We start from the raw sequence: 24,218 nt of genomic DNA on the forward strand, positions 1-24,218 counted from the left end.
TCATTCCGATTAAAAATATTCAACTAACCAAATATTATTTTTAAAAATGATACCCAAGTTTATATCTATTTTCGTTTCATAATATTATGATATTCATTTTCATTCCGATTCCTATGAGAGAATCAAACTTAGGTATCACCTACCGCATGACAACACAAGCAAGATAGACTCTAGTTGAGAAGATCATGAGCCAAAATAGCTACATCTGGGGTAGGTGCTTTTCATTGATGGAAAAACAATTCTTTTGTTATTGTTTTAATAATACAATTTAAGTAGGGTGTTATTCAACGTTTCTAGCACAAGGTGTGCTAGATGGACTTGGAGCTCAAGGATAGAGTAGCTCGGATCAAGCATGTCCTGTAAGTCCGATCAAAGAAATACTCGGATGATTGGAGGATACGTAAGCCATGGATCAAGGAGAGGCCCAAAGGCGTTGATGGCACTAGCCCATATCGAGAAGATGCTTAGGCAATTGAAGGGTAAATAGTTCCGATCGAATAGGAAGACTCAAGGATTATGAACTTGCAATGTTTTAGTCCTATGACTATTTAGATAAAGAAAGGTTATCTAGGATTTGGTTGTTGAAATACTAGAATTATGGGAGGTGTTGACTAATTTAAGCCCCAAACCTTACAAAGTGCTTATGATAGGTTGTAAGTAAAGGCATAAGAGTTTAATTGAATGGAGTGTTGTACTATCATGCCGGTGGTCATGTTTAACTAGCATGTTTTGATTTATTTGGCAAAGAGTTTTAAGTTGAATTTTGCCTATGTAATTAATTAATACGTGCTTGAAGTTCTCAAGGATCCATAATATGCATATGGAAAAAAGTAGATTCACTGTCTTAGCGGTCTCCTAGTGCCGACTCCATGGAATAGAGGGAGGTAAATACATATATATAGACGTTAGATGCATGTAGGATAAATTTTAGATCATCAGTTCCTAAGAATCAACCCCTGACTATTACGTTAGAAATGTCATGTGCCCACTATCTGTACTATACCTTGAGGGTTAATATTCACATGAAGCTTGTATAACTTGTGACTTGATATGCACATGAAGCTAAGGGTCAAAAGGTTCACTTGGGTATGGAGAAGGAGAGTGTGCGATAATATAAGGATCTTAGAATGAGAAGATTGAGGGTGGTTTGACAATTTTAATGGCAATCACAAAACGTGACCTTCGTAGGTATAGTGAAGGACAACATGTACATGTACAGTAGACCATGAGCTTGGTGCATTGTAGGTATTGAGTATTAGTGCAATCATGATAGTATATATGTAGTTTTGATATTTGTCGGTTTCAGTTAGATTATATTGTGATTATTAATATGGTACCTATTAAGTGTGCAAGTGCAAGTACTAGACAATATTATACGTGCAATCATATCCTAAGCATACAATAGACTTATGGGTTTCAATGTTTAAACAATATTAAGTTAGGGCGATATAACTGATCTCATGTGTGCATGTTAAGTGTGAGGTGCAAAAATATTGACATGTGTTGTATGTGCAATCGCAGTTGTTCAAGTCGATCAATAAATTTTGTATACATGTGAAAAGTCTAAATAGATCAAAGATCAAACTTGGTGATATGAAGTCCTAGTAGATCAGAAAGACTGGATGTTAGACAAGATATGAAATTCAGATTCAAAATGTTAAGCAAAGCATGAAGTCTTAATAGGTCAAGAAAATTGAGTGCTTAGCATAGTGATGTTCGGGAGGAAAGGAGTTTCTAAAAATTATGGAAATCTTGAGGCAAAGAGCTTCTACTAAGAAAGTCCGGGAGGTAAGGAGCTTCATTGGTACAGTGAAGTCTCCAAGGTTTGGAAGGTCTTTTGTGCCTCTGTGAAGAAAAGTTTAAGGATGAAGGGATTAAACTTAGGTACGGAGATCAGCTTTAGAAGTTGTTAAAGTATCAATCAACCAATTTAGATATTTAGTCGTCAAGTGTTTAGTTAATCTTAATCATCCAACTTCTCCATTGTCACATTGCTTGATAGTCAAACATTGATTAACATCTAAACTCAATCCATACCATGATACCTTGACTTGGGTTAGATTGTACCAATATGGATGAACCTTAAGACCATCTTAGAACAATTTAACATCAACTTGTTTGTGAAGACATATAGAAACAAGTGAAATCTTAAGATGATGAACTAAGTTGAAAAAAACGTGATACCACCATGTTAGCGGCCCTCTCATGAGAGCTCCTGAGATGATGAAATCCTCTACCGAGTTTCGACCCCCTGATTATTACAGTCATTATCTCATGCACTTACCAATTGAATCAATCATGGGAGCCATGATGAACTAAGTTGAAGATGCTTGATATGGTGCATCTAGATGAACTAAGTATTATTAACACACATATATCATGCTTTAGCTAATCACGGGAACTTATATACAAATGATGTGCATATAGACAAACGATCATGGCTAAAAATTAGTTTGAAAATACCATTTAAAATTTTTTTTTTTTTGAAAATTTTAGTATTACGTATCTATTAATAGATGTAACAAATGATGACATTGATACAAAGTTTAAGTGAAAATATTAAAGATTTTAATGGTCTCCAATTTTATGTCATTTGTAAAAAATAAAGTGTATTTTCATTAAAAAAAAACTAATTCTCTATATTAGATGTCGCCATGAATAATGTTTATACAAAATTTTATATTTTTTTTCTTAAACATAAAACTATTTATTGATTTCTAAAGAATTTAATTAAGTATTCAAAGTGTGGTTATTGATATAAATCAATATTATTTTTGGGAGATTTATTAGAAAATATTCCAAATGAAGGAAATGAAGGGAAGAGTTAGAATTTTCACCAAAGATTTGTGAAATTGATTTCTTAAGAGAAATGTGTAATTCTCTTGTTCATAGAAAATCACTTTCAAGATGAAACCTAAAATTAGGAAGGAAATCTTAATCAAAAGATAAAAGTATCAAGGCTGATACATATGGGCGTCGAGGGGGAGACAAAGTTCAAGGTTGAACTTTTAGCTTAGAAAAACTTGATAAGTGATAAACAAATTCAAAGTTAAGTTGTGTCTACATAAGTGGTACAAGTATTAGCATATGATTTCAGAGAAAAAAAAATCAAGGATGAAATTTTGATACATATGAGTGATTCTTGTCCCGAAATGGTTATTCCTAGTGTTAGGAATTTTGGGAATGATTGTTGATGCAGTATTCATTAACTAAGAGGAAACTCTAAGTTTTGGATAAGTGTTTTTAAGGGTGAGGTCTAGCTTGAAAGAACACAAATCACCCAAAGTTGGGGGAGATGTTTCCTAAAAGGGGAGAGGGACTTCCCTAAGAAGGAAAATGAAAGACACAAAGGATGAACATTGAGATGACCTTTGGAAAGAAGGAAATAGATACTTTCTATATTAAAAGATGGAGAAATTGAATTCATAAAGATTACATAAAAAGAGAATGTTAAAGGGACAGAAGTGAGAAAAATGCAAGTAAAGGATCTCTACTTAAACTTGTCACTAACATAAATATGCTGGACAAAATAATCTATCGTCATAAATATTAGGAAATTAGTTAAATTTAAATACATAGAATTAAATTCACTTATCTATTAAGATGATCTGAATAGATAATCTCAGACTACCAATAGATGTTGATTTTTCTACCTAGTACTGAAGGCAGACTGCACAATATCGAGTGGGCAGAGTGAGTGATCGACCAAGCAGACATGCCGAGCAGACTGAGCGAGCGGCCGGGTGAGTGACTGACCGGGCGAGTGAGCGGCCGAGCAAGCAAAGACGCCGAGTGAGTGATCGGCCGGGCAAGTGAGTCTTAGACCAAGTGACGGAGCGACTGAGCGAGCAAGCGAACGAGCGGCCGAGAGAACTGACCGAGCGAGCTGAGGCCGAACGGGCATGCAGCCGAGCGAAGAAGAGGCCGGGCGAACACAGAATTAGAGCAGGCAAATGGACCGAGGTATGCGAGAATCGTAATTTCCTTGAAACATATTCACTCCATCTCTGGCTGTGCTTCGAAGTTTCCTCGGGTCGTCTGTTTTCTAAGATACAATGGTGAACCGTGATTCCACGAAGCACCGGTGGTCACTGCCAACTGAGAGGTACCCGACTGCTATCATGGGTACTTCGTTGAATAAGAGATGCACGAAGAAGAGAAGAAGAACGTAGTTGGAGAGCTTCAAATTTTTAAGCGTGCAACCTTTTGCTATGATCGCAACCTCTTTATATAAGAGCTCAGACTAATGTGCAGCGTTAATGATCATTATTTGCTAGCTGTGAAACGTCAATGTTTCAATCCGTTACACCCTTAAATAAGCAACAAAAAGTTATGTGACAAAATATTAGTTGTTCCACTCGAACAAATTTTGCCCCGACCGGTTAGACATTCGGCATACACAGGTCGTGCTCGCACACGAGTCAACTTAGTTCAGTGCAATCCAAGACTTGGATTTGCACCCCTTGTACACACACATATGAAAAGAAACTTCTCCCAATGCATTTATTCACATAATTAATACATTTGAATTAATATAAACTAACTAATATGATTTGGAACTCTCAATATGAGACTAAAATCTTATTCACAATGGAGCTTCATGCCTTTTTTACTTTTTCTCCATTTACATGTATCCAACAAAATCTTCGAGTGATCTTTTCAATGTAGATCAAAGGGAAGGAAGTGAAGTGCTTAAATTAGAAAACTTTTCATTTAGTTTTTACGTAATAGATAACATTGGATTGATGGATAACTCTAATTTAAATATATTACCAAATATAAAAAAAATATTGATGATTCTAATCATCAAAGTTTATATTTTTGATATTTGAGCAATGGAATAGGCCAATCTAAAAGAATTTTAAAAAATAACAAATGGAGTGTCTTTTGATGTAAATTAAAAAGGAGTTTTTTTTTTAATTGTTGCATATAAAGAACACTACAAACTGGGTGAAAGAAACATGGTTTGTAATTTAAGAGTTAAGTCCATAAAACATTCAACAACTTTACTTAGGAACATTGTAATGATTGTTGTATTTTTTAGGACCAAATTGTTAATTTGTGGAAAGAAATTTATGAAGTCAAAAACACTGAAATTCAATGGAAGCATCGAGGAAATAATTAGAACAATTAATAAAATATAATTATTTAATAATAATAGCCGAGAGAGAGAGAGAAGAAGGGGAAAATTGGGGAAGAGGAAGACGAAACGGTAGCGCAGCGAAGGTTCGATCCATCGCCGTAGACGCATCGGCACCGCCGCCGCCGCATTTGTTTTTCTTCACCGCCCTGACCTAATCCTCCGTCCGCCGCCGCAGCAGCTCCGGCGAGCCTCGATGGCGTCGACTCCGAAGGCCGACGGATCGGACAATGTCATCGCCGCGGCGCGCCACATCGTGAGGAGCCTCGCCACCACCTCCGAGGCTGCCGACGACATGATGCGCATCCTCTCTGCCTTCGACCACCGCCTCTCCACCGTGCCTGGCCTCTTCTCGTCCTTCCCCTCCGGGGACGAGGAGGACGCATCTGGATCGCCCGTCAACGAGGTGGAGCCGCCCTCTTCCTGCGCTGAGCCTTCCGAGAAGGAGGCCCGACTTAAGGCCGCTGAGAGGGTTATTCTCCATTGGGACCCCTCGAGGCCGGACTCCCTTCTCTGGGACTCACCTGAAACCGCCGCCGATTACCTCGCCGCCGTTGACGAGGTCATCGCCCTCGCGGAGGGTGATTCTTTGGATGGCGCCGAGGAGACTCTCCAGATCGCAGTTGCCCGCCTGGGCGACGAGTTCCGTAACCTGATGATCCAGAACGCGGATGTCCTCGACTCAGAGAACCTCCAGGAGTCCATCAAAAGGCTCTCCATTTCCTTCAGATCCGCTTCCGCTAACTCTGCTCCAGAGGACGTAGGAGAGTCTCCTCCGCCGGATCAGCCCTTGGCGACGCGGGTCAACACGATGTACCTCTCGGACGAGCAGATCTCCAACTTGATCTGCCCTGAAGGCATCTCCGACCTTAAAGATATCGCGGACCGGATGATCAAGGCTGGGTACCGGAATGACCTTTGCCGGGTTTATACCAGCATCCGCTGTAATATCCTGGGTGATTGCCTTTCCCTTCTTGGAGCTGGCGCAGTCACCAACAAAGAGGTGTGGAGCATGGAGTGGACGGCTCTCGATCACAAGATGAAGATGTGGATCCAAGCCGTGAAACTATCAATTGGGGTCATGTCAGCTGAGAGGCAGCTATGCCAGCAGATCATTGCTGCCTCAGATGACCTGAGGGAAGAGTGCTTTGATGAGGTTGCAAAGTTCTGTGTCATGCAGTTGCTCAAATTTGGGGATGCAATAGCTGAAGGGCAGAGGTCCACGGAGAGGCTTTTCCGTATGCTCGACATGTATGAGGCTCTAGCTGGAGTGTTGCCGGATATCCAGGCCCTTTTCTTGGGTGATTCTAAGGATTATATCTGGGAGGAGATTCAAAGCGTTCTTAGTCGATTAGGGGAAACAATTAAGAACACCCTGGCAGAGTTTGGCAATATGATTCAGGGAGATATGTCAAAGAAAGCATTACCAGGTGGTGAGATCCATCCACTCAACAGGTATGTTATGAATTACGTCAGATTGCTTGCGGAATATAGCACCTTGCTCAATCAACTTCTTGAGGATGGTAGTTTCAATGGACAAGATAGCTCAGAAGGGGGTGAGAGCATGACTCCATTGGCTCACCGAGTGCTCTTGCTTATATCTTACCTGGAAGCAAATCTGGAGGAGAAATCCAAACTTTATGAGGATGCTGGAATGCAAAATGTGTTTCTGATGAACAATGTGCTTTACATTGTTAATAAGGTTAAGGAATCTGATCTGATGTCCCTTTTAGGTGATAATTGGGTCCGTAGGCGGAGGGGGCAGATCCGACGATACTCTACACAATACTTAAGAGCTTCTTGGACTAAAGTCTTGTCTTGTTTGAAGGAAGAGGGGTTGTCTGGGAGCTCCCATGGGTTCTCCAAGACAGTTCTCAGAGACAAATTTAAGAGCTTTAATCTGGCTTTTGAAGAAGTATATAAGATTCAATCAGAATGGAAAGTTTCAGATCCTCAGCTACGACAGGAATTGAGAATCTCAATATCGGAACAGGTCCTTCCAGCTTACCGTGCATTTCTTGGGAGGTTTGGCCCGCATTTACAAGGTGGATGGCATTCAGGAAAGTACATCAAATACACAGTGGAGGATCTGGAGAGGTGCTTGGAGGATTTCTTTGAAGGGCTGCCTCTGCCATCAAGTTATTTTAGGAGAAAGCTTAGCCTGCCTTAGTGGATTCTGTACAGTGGTGAGCTTTAACTTCATATTCAATGTGCCCCTTACTCCATTGTAATATTTCATTCAAGTTCCTTTCCCTTTGACAATTATTTTGTTGATTGTGCTACAGTGTTATCAGAAAGTTCAGCCTTGCATATTCAATGAACTTGTATGTGTACAAAATCTCTCAGTTTTGTTCTGTTACTAGATATGGGGTGTTAAATGTTTTTAAGGATAAATTACAGAAAAAAAATAATTCTTAGCTGTAGGTTTTAGCAAATTTAATAGTAACCTATTTAATTTTAGAAGAAATCTATACAAAATTCTTTTCCTATCCAGTTGCTGTTAAATAAATCACTTAGCTCCCCAAATATTCATTTCAAATCCAACAATTAGTCTGTCATCACAAAATTTAACATGTTCAAAGCAAATTAAACCCTAATGATAAAGAGTATAACATTAACCAGAGTGTACTACTAGTTGATAAAAGGTACAATGATGAGATGACATTTTAGTGGCGTTCTTTGGGATGCCATTTCATCCGTCTATCCATAGTTTGTTAAGAAAAATGATGGTTGATTTGTTATAAACTCAAATAGGTTTTGGTTATGATAGATATATATCAAATCAAACAAGCTGATATTAATTATACATTGTAATTCAAAGACTGGAATAAATTTGTTATAATTTGTACTGTACAGGGTATCTTTTGTAACTTACCGATAGTTTTATACTTGGTCTTCAAAACTCATCTCATATTGGACAGAACATTTAACTTTTTATCTTGTTTGAAGGTTTTGATGAGCATTGTTGAACTAGAATAGTGAGTGAATAGAGAGTTGCAATGGAAAGGTAACTCTCTATCCCCTTTTATTTCATTTGTTTGCCATTCATCCTTCCTTGGTCTACCTGCCTCCTCTTTCAGCTGGAAAATTGTCAAGTAATTCTTTCTTTCTTATGGTTTATGCTTATCTCTGTTTCCTTATTGGACTTTTGTGACTGAATCTGCTATTACATAAATGAACAACATACCTTTATTTATGATGTATGCTACAGGTTGCAAAAATTAAATGACTTAACAAAATTTTGATGAACATAATATTTGCTTCTTAATTGTATGTTAATTACATTTTTCAGCAATGATGACTGGCTTTTTAGTTGCACATAATTGCATCATTTGATTAACATTTAGGTTGTGTCTAAAATGTGCTTATCAATTCAATGATAAGTAACCTGTTTTAAAATGTGCTAATGGAAACGTAAGGGTCTTTCAGAGTTTGTTGCATGCTGTTGGCAAAAGAACTGACACTAGCAGTCTTAAATGACCCACTTATTGTGATCCAATGAATTATTCATGGTCGTTTCTGCAAGCATTTCTATACTATCTTTCAGTCTTATCTTGGTGTTGGCTAGTGCAAATATATACCTAGTTATGCTGACCTGTTATTCTTTTTATGAATTGGTGCTCCGTGCACATATTGTTGGTTGCTACTCGGAAAACCTATAGGTTCCACTGTACACAAATTTTGTACAAAGGTCTGAACCTTTTCCTAGCTACCATGTGTTCTTTTTAAATTAAATTTTGGATCGCCTGCGGAACTTAACACGTTTGATCCAAAACTTAATCTATTTGTTCTTTTAGGTTTTGACTTGGATCTCCTGCGGAATTTAACACGTTCGACCCAAGTCTCCTTAAGTTATTAATTCCATTAAATATTAATTTCCATAAAAGGTTCCCAGTACTGACGTGGCGAGGCACATGACCTTCTTGGATATGGGAGCAACCACCACCGACTAGACAAAACCTTTAATAGAAAGCTAATATTTAATTTCCTAAAATAACTTTAGGTTAACCAAAGAGAACAATCAAATCACAAGGAAAAGAAAGAAACAAAAGAACACAACTTCGAAAAAACATATTCGAAATTCTAGAACGTAAGCCTCTTGTATTTGGTATTATTTCCATAAATAACTAGCATGATGCGGAAATAGAAATTACTAGTTATACCTTGTAGAAAAACCTCTTGATCTTCTACCGTATTCCTCTTCTAACCTCGGACGTTGTGTGGGCAACGATCTTCCGAGACGAGAAACCACCAATCACCTTCTTCTCCTCCTAGCTAGGTTCGGCCAACAAAGAGGAAGCTTCACCAAGGAGGAAAAACAAAATACTAACCAAGCTCCAAGAGATGCTAGCTTTCTCTCCTTCTTCTTCTTCTTCTCCGAGTAGTATCCGGCCACCACAAGAGCTCCAATAGAAGGGTAGGGTTCGGCCACCACAAGAGGAAGAGAGGGAGAGGTTGGCCGGCCACACCAAGGAACAAAAGAGGGAGAGGAATAATAGATGTTGTGTCTTGTGAAGGCACCCTCACCCCTTCTTTTATATTCCTTGGTCTAGGTAAATTAGGAAATTTAATTACAATAAATTTTCCTTAATTTCCTTGACATGATTTAATTAAGAGAAATAAAATAAAATTTCCCCAATTAATTTCAAGTGGCCGACCATCATTGGATAACAAAAGAGGACAAGTTTTAATCAACAATTAAAACTTCCTAATTTGTTTCCGGAAATTTTAAAAAATAAAATTTCTCTTTAAAATCTCTTCATGGTTGATAAAAGGAAATTTCTATAATTTTAACTTTATCAACATGTGAATAATTTTTAAAGAAAAAATAAAACATCTCTCCAATCTACAAATAAGGAAAGAGATCTAATCTCTTTCTTTAATCTTTTGTAGATCTTTTACAAGAGAGATATTTTAATTTTAATTCTCTTTAAAATATATCTTCCACATAATAATAAAATTTAAAATTAAATTTCTTTTTTAATTTATTTTGGCCGGCCCTACTAGCTTGGGTTCAAGCTAGGGCCGGCCACCCAATCTCATACCTAGGCCGGCCCTAGCTTGATCCCAAGCTAGCTTGGCCGGCCCCTATTAGGTGGGTATAGGTGGGTATAACTCATAAATAAGAGGCTACGATAGGGACCGAGAGGAGGAATTGGTTTTGGTCTCCGATAAAATTAAGCATCCCGTGTTCGCCCAACACACAACTTAATTTTATCAATGATAATTCATTCCACTAGAGAACTATCATTGAACTACCGCACCAATCCCAAATTACATTTTTGGGCTCCTTCTTATTATGAGTGTGTTAGTCTCCTGTGTTTAAGATATCGAATGTCCACTAATTAAGTGAGTTATCGACAACTCATTTAATTAATGTCTAAGTCCAAGAGTAGTACCACTCATCGTCATGTCGAACTAAGTCCACCCGCAGGGTTTAACATGACAATCCTTATGAGCTCCTCTTGGGGACATTATCAACCTAGTATCTCTAGGACACGCTTCCTTCTATAATCAACAACACACACTATAAGTGATATCATTTCCCAATTTATCGGGCTTATTGATTCATCGAACTAAATCTCACCCATTGATAAATTAAAGAAATAAATATCAAATATATGTGCTTGTTATTATATTAGGATTAAGAGCACACACTTCCATAATAACCGAGGTCTTTGTTCCTTTATAAAGTCAGCATAAAGAAACGACCTCAAATGGTCCTACTCAATACACTCTGAGTGTACTAGTGTAATTATATAGTCAAGATAAACTAATACCTAATTACACTACGACCTTCTAATGGTTTGTTCCTTTCCATTCTGGTCGTGAGCTACTGTTTATAATTTATAAGGTACTGATAACATCATCTTCTGTATGTGACACCACATACTATGTTATCTACAATATAAATTAAATGAACAACTACAAACAAATGTAGATAATTAGACCAAATGTGATTCTTTATTCATAATGAATGTTTACAAAGCTTAGGCTTTCAGTATACACTCCAACACATATTTCTAGCAAGAATACCACATGCTGAGTATATGCTTCCACTAAATTGGCAGTATAGATCATTTGTTGTTTCTTAGTTTGTTCTACTTGATTTTACTTTGTCTTTTCTATAGTACAGGAAAAGGAAAGGTGATAATCTATATGATTTTTTTCCCCTTAAATTTCTGTGAACAGGCTACATTTTTCTTGTCTATTGGAATCATTAATAGTAATTTACTTCCTTGGTTTTTTATCAAACAAAAAGTATTCCATGAAAAGGATTTAACATGGGTCACATTTGGTTACTAGGAATTAGTGGATGCTTATGTTTGTCCTAGATTAGTTGATGTTTGTGTTTGTCCTAGATTTTTCCTGAGTTTATTTATTTTAGTCTAGTGTTGTTGATGAGTACATGTAAGATAATCATATGATTTAATTTTTTTTCCTTATAAGTGGTTAAGTAGAGTTAAGTCAGCTGAACCTAACCAAAGTTGATGGATAATTGATATAGCAAGTGTAGATAGCAAGCTTATTGGTAAATCATTAATGCAATATCAAAATGGAAACCATTGGACCACCTAGAAATTTGAGGCAAAATTGATGAAGCATAGGGGACGAATAACTCAAGAGAATAAAATTCCACCTAGACTAGAGAGACTCACCGAGAAGAAGTTCTAACCAAGAGAATTAAAAAGGAATTTTATTAACTTGTTTAGTACATGGTATTCTAGCTCCTTTTAATAGATTAATCATAAAGACTTAGTTAGAACTTCATTGTCATTCGCCACTGCTTCTGACTCAGGGCCTACATTCTACACAAAAAAAAGAACTGAATTTCTCTTTCTAAATGTTAGATATGGTTAAGAAGGATGTTAGAGTAACACGAAGAGACATTTGAATCACTTAGCATTGTTATTCTTTATTTTGCTCTCTTCTTTAGCCTCGTGTAGAAACATTGCTACCTTCTTTACTTCATTGTTTTTAATTTGTCCTAAATGTATGATTTAAGATAAGATTATTATGTATTGATTTTAACATCTGTCTTCCCTTGAAATCAGTTTTTTTTCTTCTAATGTTGTTATCTCTGGGAGTACAGTGACGGGAAACTCTAATCTCCTGTCATATCTCTTCTGCTTAAGAGTAGATGTTGGAGCCCTAATGTTATTGTTTGTTCGCAACACATTATCAGTTTCTTTCTCTGCCGCATTCTCAAAATATTGATTTATTGATTGCCTTTCTTTAGTATCTTACTTTTATAAGTTGATATTGGAACATTACTCTGCTCTCTTTGGCATCTTCTTGTCAATTGAAATTTTAACTTTGTTTCTCTGTCGATTTTAATTCCTTGCTAGAAGAGTGAGTCATCTCCTTTTCTCCACATACCCCACTAGTTGCGAATTCATTATTCACTAAGTTTAGAATCATACTGTTAACTTCAGTTTAGGAGTTATGAAAGATGTTATTCATTTTAAAGATGAGATGGACGCATCACATCCAATTTACTGTTTTGAAAATCAGTTCACAGGTCTACGCAGTTAAGTCTTTTAATGGCTGCACTAGGACTATATCTGCCATCTTGATTAAATCTTTTAACTTCTATTTTTATTTGACATTTTCTATTTTGTTTAACATTCTGAACTCATGATGTTAAAGATGTTAGAATTAATATTTAAATATGTTATGGCTTTAGGTTCATGAGGTATTTAGTTATTTGGGTAATCCTGTTGGAGTCTTCTGTTATATATATAATATGATGCCTTTTATACATATATATATATAATATGTTGTAATTGTTCTCTTAGTACAATTAGCACCTGCTCTCAAATAAAGATAATCCTCTAAACTAAAAGATAAAGAGAAATTAGTGATCTACTGCTAAAACAATTGCAAAATAATTCTGGAAATGGCTCCATGTACAAGAAGCGAAGTAAACACATGTCATACAAAACTGCAAACTATTTAAAAATATTTTCCAGGACTAGTAAGAAACAAGATATTCCTAGGGATTTTCTAAAGGACCTTTCTATGAAATGAAATACAAGAAATAGATACATACATGATCCATACATAATATTTGCTTTTGTTTGACATTGGCGGGCAGATCAGCCATGACGGAGTTATTCACCATGGGCGGAGTTAACTAGATGATAATGAAAAATTCTGTTATGAAGATAAAATATGTCTTTCCTCATGAGGGATACAGTCATAAGAAGAAAAGAAGATGCCAAGCTGATATAGAAATAAGTATTTACAACAGGGTCATGAACTGTATACCTATGTACACCATCCCACCTTATAGAATTTGTCTTTCATGCATTCTCTGCTAGCTTGAAACCCTCCTGAACAGTGGAAATATATATAGTCTGCATCTTTCTTATCTATATGCTATCTTCACTAGAAATATCTCCTCTCTTTATGACTGAAGCTTTTGTTAGCTTGATGGTAAGCTTATGCAACTCTTCATTCTTTGCGATAAAACTCATTGAGGTAGTTGGTGAAGAAGTGATCTTTGTTTTGCTGCTAAATTGGATACAACAGGCTTTGTTGATCTGTCGAAAGACATCAGAAGTTTTCCTTTAAGACCTCTGTGCTGATGAGTTGCTTCCATTTGTTTGGGATGTGTGAACTTGTGTTTTTTTTTAAGTATTGTTGCCCTTTTATAGAGGGCTTTGTGGTACCTATCACCATCTCCACCCAGGAGAGGAGCATATCTATATTTCATACATTTTACTGATACTGGAGAACATTTATGAAGTGTGGTTGGCAAGGATCCATCCAATCACCATTAATACTCCATTCCATGTTGTGAAATCTTCTTTTGTATCTTCATAAATGCTAATGGAAGCAGATTTAAGTTCTTATAGACAACGTTATTACCTGGTGAAAGTAAAACTACCACTTTTTCCTCTAATGTGAAATTGGATTATTTGCTCTGGATGTGCTTGACTTGATTAGGTGGCTCAAGGAGAAAAAAAAACAGCAGTGGAAATATGAGCTTGAGTTGATTAGGGTGGCACAAGATAAAAAGGCAAAAAAAAAAGGTTTGTTGTTGATTGAGCTACAACTTTTTTTTCCTGCCAAGGGATGATGCACTTATGATTGAGCTACAACTTGGAGAACTAGTGTGGTCTTAAGGAGGCATTTCCCCCTCCTATTTTGATAATCTAGGTGTTTGGAATTTACCTAACTAATCCTGAAAACTTACAATTTTCTCTGTGGTTTACCTATCCGATAAATCCAGTAGACTTTTTTTTTTTCCTACCAAAGGATGGTGCACTTATGATTGAACAACTTGGAGAAGTGTGGTCTTAAGGAGGCATCTTTTTTTCTTTCTCTTCTTGTGTTCTTGGTAATCTATATGCTTCACCTGACTAATCTTGAAGGTCTTCTTCTCTGTCCCCAGGGCGTAGCACAGATGGGGAGTGCATGGTTTTGTGGCTGAAAGGTCCAGGGGTCGATCCTCGGGGTGTCACTGTCTGGGGTTAATGTCTCCGCCATGCACTTTTCACCTGTATATCTGCATTTACCTCCCTCTATATTCGTGGGACCGGTTCTAGGGGGGCCGCTGATGTGACGGTTCCACATTTTTTTTTTAAGGTCTTCTTCTCTGGTTTATCTAGTTGATGAAATCAGAGTACAATTTATTTTATGCACACGCTCAGAAGTCAATCTTTAGTATATTTGTTCCATTTGAAATTCAAACTCTATTCCTCTTATTGTTTCTCGTAAGTGTTTTATCATTGCATCACACTCGTAGCGACAGAGATACTTCTTTTCTGCCAAGAGATGGTATGTTGTCGATTGAGCTACAACTTAGAGAAGTGGAGTTTTTGTTTCTTTTTCAATGAAATGAAAGAAGAAAAGAAAAGCTTGCTCGTTGAAGTCGTCTCATGTATGAGAATAGCAAGAAAGAAAACAAAGATCAGTTCAAAATCAAAACCAGGATTTTAACTAGCTTACCAACTAAACAAATCAATTTCTCATTGACATCACAGCACATTTAAATTGAGCCAGTTTTTAGTCGAGTGTGTGACTAAGTTTTCAGTGGTTGATCGATTATTTCGCCGAATTGAGTACTTTTGTAAGCGGAGGAGGTTGTTTTAAAAATTTCAAGTGATGATGAATTAACTTATCAATGGACTTTGTGTTTTCACAATTGTAACAAAAGTGATTATGTTCATCTTGAGCGTTTCTTACAGGAGTTATGTTAAGAGAGATAAATTACAGGGTTAGTTATAGTTGACCATCAAGTAGTTAGTGTTGGTGCAGCGGGTCCGACAAAAGGGGGTGAATTGTCTATTTAAAACAAAACAAAATTTTTCTTGATCTTTCAACTCAGATTAGTAGCATATTTATAAAAATGAAATTGAACAATTAATCAAATAAAAGAGACTAAGAAATTATTTGATTATAACCTAGGTGGTTGTTAATCAAAAATAAAAAAAATCATTAAAAAGATCTCCTTCGTGTAGGCAGAGAAGTCTGTTATACTCGTTGAATGCTCATAAATGTGCTAAAAAATGAATACAAGAGTTATTCAATATTTTCTAGGTTTAGAGGTCTTTTTATAACCTTTGGAAAATGCTATCCGCAACTTGAAAGTGCTTTCAAAGAGGTCCAAGACGCCTTTTATAGGATAAGTTTGTTTTATCTCCCAAGGATAAAATTTTATCCTTAGGTAACGGCTATAGAAGGTGCCTTCGATGGGTTGTAACATGCCTTCGCATTGTTGATTGAAGGCGTCTTCCAAGTCATGGAAGACGCCTTCCAACATAAGGCAGATCAGCTCCCATGTTTATCTCTTCTTGGGTGATGCTTCGGCTATCCGGAGTTGAGCTCACTTGAATCCAACTCCGACTTTCTCATCAAATAGGCTTCCTCCCCAGCTATTTGTCCCTCAAACGTCGCACACGTCCTTCTCGTCCACTGATGTACTCTTCCGCAGCATCTCGTTTCTTGAATGCATTGAGTCTTTGGGCTCCTTTTTCTGTGTCATCATTCTCGCTAGCTACGTCTTCTGCTCAACTTCTTGCGTTTCTAAGTTCCTGCACATTTAGACACAATGATCAAATACATAAAATCTAACTTAACTTGGTTGACCACATTAAAGTTATCACAGGGTACTTACAATCTCTTCCCTTTTGATATATATCAACTCAAGTTAAAGTTTAGGTTAAAAAAATAATGATTATGTAAAGAAATAAAGAAATTGTAATTAGAATAAAATATTACAATGCAATAAATTATGCGGTTAATAAAATTGCAAAAGACGAAAAAAAATGTCCTTACTCCTTAAATTGTACCTATTTCTCCTTCTCTGATCATATAAAAAAATAAAATAAATTATTAGAAAAAATTTGAAATAATTTTCGAAGGGTACATAACAACAAAGTAAGTTAATATTTTTTCAAAAATAATTTTTAAAAATATTTTATTTTTACTAATTAATATTCTGTTTTGATAAAAAGAATTTAGAAATTAATTATCTATTTTAAAAAATTTGTCAAACTTAAACAAAATATTCTTTATCAGTATAAAACTATTGAGAGAGAAAAAATAATTTATCAAACAGAAATAATTTATTTTATCAGAGCAACTAATTTTACGAAGATAAATCTTAAAAATATATTTCAATTCTGAAAATTCTTCTAAAATTTTTTGGATATGAAAAATAGACTGTAGAATACTAGAAAAATTAAAGATCCCAAATATTTATTTACCTAAATTTTTAATATTAAAAATTAACTTTTTAAAAAATAATTCGTAATAATTCAGATAAAATAAAAAAATGTCAAAAATTTTATTATGCTAGAAAATATTATGTTTTAGCACATAAAGATAAAATTTTTCAAAAATCAATCTAAAGAGTATTTGTAATTTTCAAAATATCGTTTTTTAAAAAAAAATCATAGAAAATATTTTAATGGAAAAAAATTTCAAAAATTTTCTTTTGGCGGAGATCATCAAATAGCATAGAAAAAAAATTCCAACTTAAAATATGAATAGTAGATATTTAAATAATTTATTTAAACACTATAGAAGATAAAATATATTAAAATTTAAAGCAGGCATGAGATTAACTTTAAATTATACTAGACATGATTTGAGAATCCAATATAAATTATTTCCTATTCGATTAGTAATCAGAAATTTTGGTGGAACATAATTTTTAGAGAATTTTCTAATTTGACCCCTATGGTTCTTGAATATACCAGTTTAGCCATTTATAATTTTTAAAATTTAAATTTCATACATTTTTCGGAGTTAAACATGTAGAGTCATTTTTCAAGAATTTTATTTGTTCTTTTAATTTATTATTCTCATTTTTGAGTTTATCAAATAATTCTAGTGGACATGCATTTACTATTTTTTTTTTTAAATTAATATTTTTGATGTGCGTAGATTATATATATGTTATTTTGTAGGGTTTAACACACATCTTCTTGCATTCATTATCTATGATCTATTCTTTTGCACCCTGTATCATATTAATTTCAGCATAATTACTATCTTGCGTTTAGAGATCTGCTCGTAGTCTGTTTTCATTTTTAGGAGCAGTTTAGAGTGAAAAAGGATTCAAAGCATACAAAAGAAGATCATTCGAAGAAATACTAAGACCTAACCATGCCCTAAGCCATGGCCATGTCTCCCTCATGGATGAACTTTGGGATGAAAAGAATGCCTTTCAGAGCGAAAACAAATGAAGAGTACACTTTGGAGCAACTCTGGAAGAGAAAACAAGCAATAATGTCCAGCGACGTTGTCGTGTTCCTCGGAGCATATCGGGGTCTAAATAAAGTCAAAATGTGCTCAAATTTCACCCACACGACCATGACTTGATGAGGAACACGACCATGGGAAGTTTCAGGGCAAAATCACACAAAAAAAAGGCACAGCTGTGCTTGAAGGCACGATCGTGCCTTCAAGCACGGGCGTGCCTTCAAGCACGGGCGTGCCAGATTTTAGACTAATGCGCGGACACAAAGTAAAACGATCATAACTTTCTACTTGGTTGGAGTTATGAGTTGTTCCAAGTGTCAAAGTGAAGATAACTTCGAGATCTACAACTTTGATTCATACTTAACTTTGAGATTTCGCATGGGTGTGCCCCTAACCATGCCTCAAATACACGGCCATATCCCAAGGTGAACATCCAAGTAGCAGCAAGCAAGGGGTGGCCATGCTATGCGGTTGTGCCTCTTGTTCTAGCCCATTTTTAAAGGAGGTCATGCCTTGAGGCATGGCCAGTAGGAGCCCCAGAAGGTGGTCGTGCCTTGAGGCACGACCAAGGAAGCAGTGAAGGTAAGAGGTCGTGCCATTTGCAGTGAAGGTAAGAGGTTGTGCCAAATGGCACGGCCAAGAAGAAAAGCCAGAGAAGAAATGGGCATGGTCGTGCTAAATGGCACGACCAAGAATCTACCCATGCCTTTTTCAGAGCAGAATTGAACTTGACCATTCCTTGAGACATAGTCATGCCTCTAGAAATGTAGGTTTGAAGATCAGGTTGTGACAAATGACACGGCCCAGAAGGGCTAAACAGAGAAGACTCTATTTTGGCCGTGTTATTTGGCACGACCAGAAGCCAGAGAAAGCTTTGGCCGTGCCAAATGGCACAGCCAAGTGCCCAGAGCCATGTTCAGCCCGTGCTTAGAGGCACGACCACCCCGTTCCTTACCTCTATTTAAGAGGCACTTTGTCCCCTCCCTAGAGAGGAAGCTTGGTGGACGGGAGGAGACCATCTAAGTTGAATCCTTGCATCCGGAGTCGTTATCTGGACAATCTGAGGTCATTCTGATGCTCCATCCTTGTTGGTATTCCAAGACTACATCCAAGCACTTCACTTGACGTTAAAGAATAGGTTTCTACTCCCTTTCCTTAGGGTTTTGGAAATTTCTATGTTTTTTAGTGTTTGGATTGTATTTCTTCCTATTATGGAGTATATTTATATTGTTCTAGGACGTATGATGTAATTATAATGTGTGGATGTTATAAACTCAATTGAATTGCCGATTCCTTAGTTTGATGAAGCTTGTATGCACTTGTTCTGTTTGATGAAATGCTTGCATAGAGGCTTTCCCTTATGATCATGAATTTATCTATCTAGATTGCATTTTTGTTTGCATAGATCTTATTCTAAGTAGATACATTGTTGTGTGTCTAAATTGGGACTGTGCGTGAACCTGAATTTTCATTGATCAGATGCATAAATCGTCGTCTCTTTTGAGTGTACATTCCGATATAGCTCGGCATGACCTTAGGATACTTGTTTGAAGTTGAGTATCTAAGATAATTATTCTTCTATATGGAATATAACCTCCTAAGGGAGGACGATTTTATGTATGGATAAATCTATCACTTGACCTAATGGGCTTCCCCTAATCATACGCTATGCAAGTGACCTACGTAATCTAGAGACGTATATCCGGGGGAAGCCTTGTGTCAAGAGATACTCTACTGAAAACCTGGACTTTCTAAATTACTTCTTCACTTGATGATATACTTGGTTACTAACAGGGGAAGTACTCCGATACACCGTCGTCGGGTGAAATTCGGTAAATGTTTAGATTGTCCTACAAACATATAAGCAGAGAACTAGGAATGAGTTAATTTGTAGCACAACATCCACCATTACAATGAAACCTTCGACCTAGAACATCTTCTGAATTAAGGACTTCCTCAATTTTCCTTCTTTTACTTCTGCATTTGATCGAAAATCTCAAAACAACCTGTTATCGATTTTGTCTAGTTAGATTCGAAGTGTAGGACCAATTAGCATTTAAACTTCAATCCTGTGGGAACGACTTTTATAAATTTTATTACTTGACGACAAGCGTGCGCTTGTGGTTTTTGCACATCAATTTTTCTTCTTTAAATTATTATTTTTAGATTTTGGTTTACATAAAGATCTAGTCATTAAGGTTAATATAGTTGATCAAGGGGTAAGATGCATACCTCACTTACCATATCATGTTTGAAGTTGGATGCTCCCCCTTCGCTACTGCTTTCTTCAGATGTAGTTTCCCCTTCATCGATGCTCTCCTCTTGATGACTCGCCATGAGTGCTAGTCCAGCATACTCCTCAAGTTCGGACTCCGATGATGACTCGTCTCACGTTGCCTTCAGATTTTTATGCTTCGGTTTGCTTGGCCCTTTGTTTTTCTCCTTCTACTTCAGTTTTGGGCAGTCATCCTTGATATGCCCTTCTTCTTTACAATTGTAGCATCTTACTTTCCGTTTTCCTAGAATAAATTTCTTGGTCGGCGACTTTTTAAATTTATTAGTTTAAAAAAATTTAGTAAATTTTCATACCATGAAGGTTGCTTTGTCTTCGTCAATCGATGAGTCTGAATCTGGTCTGCTCTTCTGGGGTTGTAGTGCTAGGTTCTGACTTGGACTCTTTCTTTGTCATGCACATCGAGACTCATGTAATTCGAAAGAGGAAAAAAGGTTTTCTAGTGTACTTACTTCAAGATCTTTGGAGATATAGTAGGAATCTACTATTGATGTCTATTCTGATGTTCTCGGGAACGCATTTAAAGCATACTTTTACGCGTCCCGATTAGTTACCGTTTCTTCGAGGTTTTTTTAATCTAGTGATTAACTCCTTGATTCTTCTGAGTAGATGAGCAATAACTTTGCATTCTTCCATTCGGAGGCTGCTGATTTGGTTTCGGAGCAGGTCCCGTCTCACAAGCTTTACTTCGGACATTCCTTCGTGTAACTCCAGGAACTTCTCCTAAAGATCTTTTGCTAATTTGTAGGTTCTGATTTGACTGACTTCCTAGGGTAGAAGTATGCTCAACAGGTAGAACTCGACTCATTCGTTAGCTACGAAGTCAGCTTGTTCTTTCTTGGTTCACCGGTATTCCTCCTTTTCAGCTCCTTGTTGATCCTTAAGGTCTACAAAATCATATTTTATTATTAACAATAATTTAAAATCAATTTTAAAGAATAACTTCATGCGTTTCTTTCATATCACGAACTCCCCCTCAAACTTAAGCGGATAGATGCTAGGTCTGACCATCGTCTTTATGCTTTAGTCGATGGTTAGTCTTTTTGAAGCAGTTGGACTCTGATACTACTTGTTGGTGCAGCAGAGCCGGTAAGAGGGGGTGAATTGGATGTACAAAATAAAATTAAACTCTTTTCGATCTTTCAACTTAGATTAGTAGCACACTTATAAAAAGAAAATTGAACAATTAATCAAATAAAAGAGACTAAGAAATTACTTAGTTATAACCTAAGTGATTATTAATCTAGGACAAAAGAAAATATTAAAAAAATCTTTTTCATGCAGACAGAGAAATTTATTATACTAGTTGAACGCTATGAAATATATTAGAAAATGAATATAAGAATTGTTTAATATTTCTTAAATTCAATGATCTTTTTATACCCTCGTAGGGACAACACTTTGTGCTTTCAAAAGCCTTATAATTATGTTCCTCGTGATGGCATATCGATGTAGACGTCCGAACTTCGTTTGTTTGTTAGTGCAAATTTATTTTTTTTTTTTGTAAATTTTGTTAATATTATATATATCACATACCGAAACACACAACTAGGATGTGAGAAAACAAAAATAAAACAAAAAGGATTAATTTATCAATAGGACAAATAGAAACCAAATCACATCTTCTATCTCCCAATAATTAATTTGTATTTGCAGTAGTTCATTTTCTATAATACTAATTATGCTAAATTGTCATCTCCTCTCTCTCTCAAAGAAGAGAATGAATTGTACATACATACTGTAGAATTAAGGCAAAGGAAAATGATATGAATTCAAAAGATGTCCCTTATTATCATTATCATTAAAAAAACACTCTAACAAAAAATAAAGCACAACCTCTCTATAATTTATTTACCTAAAATATCCTTTTATTCTTAGTCGATCTAATCCCAAAAATATGAACGGTCAAGTTGATCATCTTAAAGCAACTTTAAAAAATAAAAAAAATAATAATTTCAGTTAATCTTGTTGATTATTTCTGGTGTAATTGATTCGGTCCTACGAAAATTTTTCATCGATCATCAGGATAAATCAAAAAGTACACACGGTGACCAATCCAGAAGTCCAACATTCTTTGATTGTGCCTCCCATTTGATCTTAAAGCAACTTTAAGAAACTTATGAATGCAAAGAATTAAATTTTCTCAATTTCATTTTCAATTTTCTTAGAAACTGATGAATGCAAATTATAATAATTATTTTGCACTATAATATAATTATAATAATTATAAAAGTATTTTCTCATCCTTTTAATTTTTGTAGTTACAATATTTAGAGAAAATAATCAAATTAGGAATTATTAATAGAGGCAATTAAAATTATGGCTTGACATTGAAGAGATTCACACTTAGTGGTTATGGAAATAATCCTTTGGGTAACAAGTCACCAAAATATCATCCATATCACTATTCATATCTATCAACTTGAAGTAATCACATACCTTGTAGTATAATTTAAATTTTATTTATTCTCGAAGTATCATAAACAAGTGTTGGTGTAATGATGTTTCCAAGTGATTGAGTTCACCCTTGATGTTTTGATATATTTGAAAAAGGATTTAAGTTAGGTATAACCTATATTGCTCACATGTGTATCGAGTCTCTAGGAGTTTAGAAGAGTGCACATAAGAAATTAGAGAGCTTAGGAATTTGACATAGTTGAGTTGTAATTGGTTGTAGATGGTTCGATGACTCAATGACCTAACGGGGATTGAACCTAGAAGTGGAGGGGACAAGAATGCCCTATGTTGATAACATGTACATCAACTTCATAAGAATTTAGAATAGTGCACATAAGAACTTAGAGAGCTTAGGAATTTGACGTAGTTGAGTTGTTTGGTTGTGCATGGTTTGATGACTCAATGACCTAATAGGAGATGGATTTAGAAGTGTAGGGGAGAAGGATGGCATACCAATAGTTGATTGGAGGCTACTTAGTCTAATGTAGGATAAATAGTTGTTTGACAAGATCTCCAATTGATTGCTCAGATAGTCATCAAATTACTCAATGGTTACATTTGATTAAGCATTTGACTAGAGCCATTTCCAATTGGCTTGAGATGGCTAAAATAGAGTTATTGGAGTATCACTTATATAAGTCTTGGAGGTTTTTTGCGTGAACAAAGGTGCACAAAAATGCTTAAGATTTTGCTATGACCAAATGCTCGAGATCTAATGACTCTTCAAGGGCTTGAGTGCTATGACCAAATGCTCGAGATCTAATGACTCTTCAAGGGCTTGAGATTCAAGTTGAACAAGTCCTTGGTAATCTCTCCTTAAGCTTAGCATTTCATTTCTATTTGAGAAGAGAGACTTGTAATCATCTCGAAGGATTGGAGAGTAAGCGGCTTGTTTCATTGTTTCTTATAAATGAGCCGTTGTAGTGGATTGATCAAGGGTGACTTATCGTATGCAAGGGTGATATAGAATCACAAATTGGATATAGCAATTGTGGAGTTGAACCCAAATGTCATTTTTCCTAAGGAAGGGGAACTTTCATGAGTGTCATGCAAAACAAAGAAGAGCCACGAATCAATAACGAGACTCTTCTCCGCTGAAGAAAAGTGAATCAAAGCAATGGAAGAAGAGATGCTGTCGATGAGATCAACCGATGTTTGGGAATTATTCAATCTTTGTAAGGTATGTCAAGTGATTAGGTACAAATGTGTTTTCAAAATCAAGCATAAAAAGAATAATTCAATTGAAGGATACAAGGCCTCCCTTGTGGCTAAGGGATTATCTCTATTGTAAGATTTACCTCTTTATATTTGATTCTAGCTATAGTTGCATGTTTGAATTTAGCACTACACAAATGGACGTAAAAACTAGTTTTTTTTAAAAAAATATGGAGAACTAGAAGAAGAAATCTATATATAACAATTGTATACTTTGTTGCAAAGGTCAAGAATTGTGTGTAATATTAAGATCAATTTATGATCTTAAATACTCTTTTAAACACTTGTATTTGAGATTGATTGAGACAAGTAGTACTATTAAGAATGATTGTTTTAAGAAGAGAAGGTATCATACAATATACATTCATATTCAAATCTTAGATTTTAATATAATTG

At 35.8% G+C, this 24,218-nt stretch overlaps 1 protein-coding gene across 2 annotated transcripts; it reads left to right on the forward strand.

The window, feature by feature from the left end:
- The first annotated feature begins 5,151 nt into the window (after positions 1-5,151).
- On the forward strand, positions 5,152-8,859 carry LOC122016911 (exocyst complex component EXO70B1-like). Of its 2 annotated transcripts, none has more exons than XM_042574348.1 (2): positions 5,152-7,326; positions 8,090-8,859. In XM_042574348.1, the coding sequence occupies exon 1, from the start codon at positions 5,337-5,339 to the stop codon at positions 7,308-7,310; it is 1,974 nt and encodes a 657-aa protein (XP_042430282.1). In that variant the 5' UTR covers positions 5,152-5,336; the 3' UTR covers positions 7,311-7,326; positions 8,090-8,859. The 2 variants fall into 2 exon arrangements, with proteins under 2 accessions (XP_042430282.1, XP_042430281.1); XM_042574347.1 differs by lacking the exon at positions 8,090-8,859 and adding an exon at positions 7,426-7,457.
- Positions 8,860-24,218: the final 15,359 nt, after the last annotated feature.

This window comes from Zingiber officinale, chromosome 8B (genome assembly GCF_018446385.1).
Source record: "Zingiber officinale cultivar Zhangliang chromosome 8B, Zo_v1.1, whole genome shotgun sequence".
NCBI lineage: Eukaryota > Viridiplantae > Streptophyta > Magnoliopsida > Zingiberales > Zingiberaceae > Zingiber > Zingiber officinale.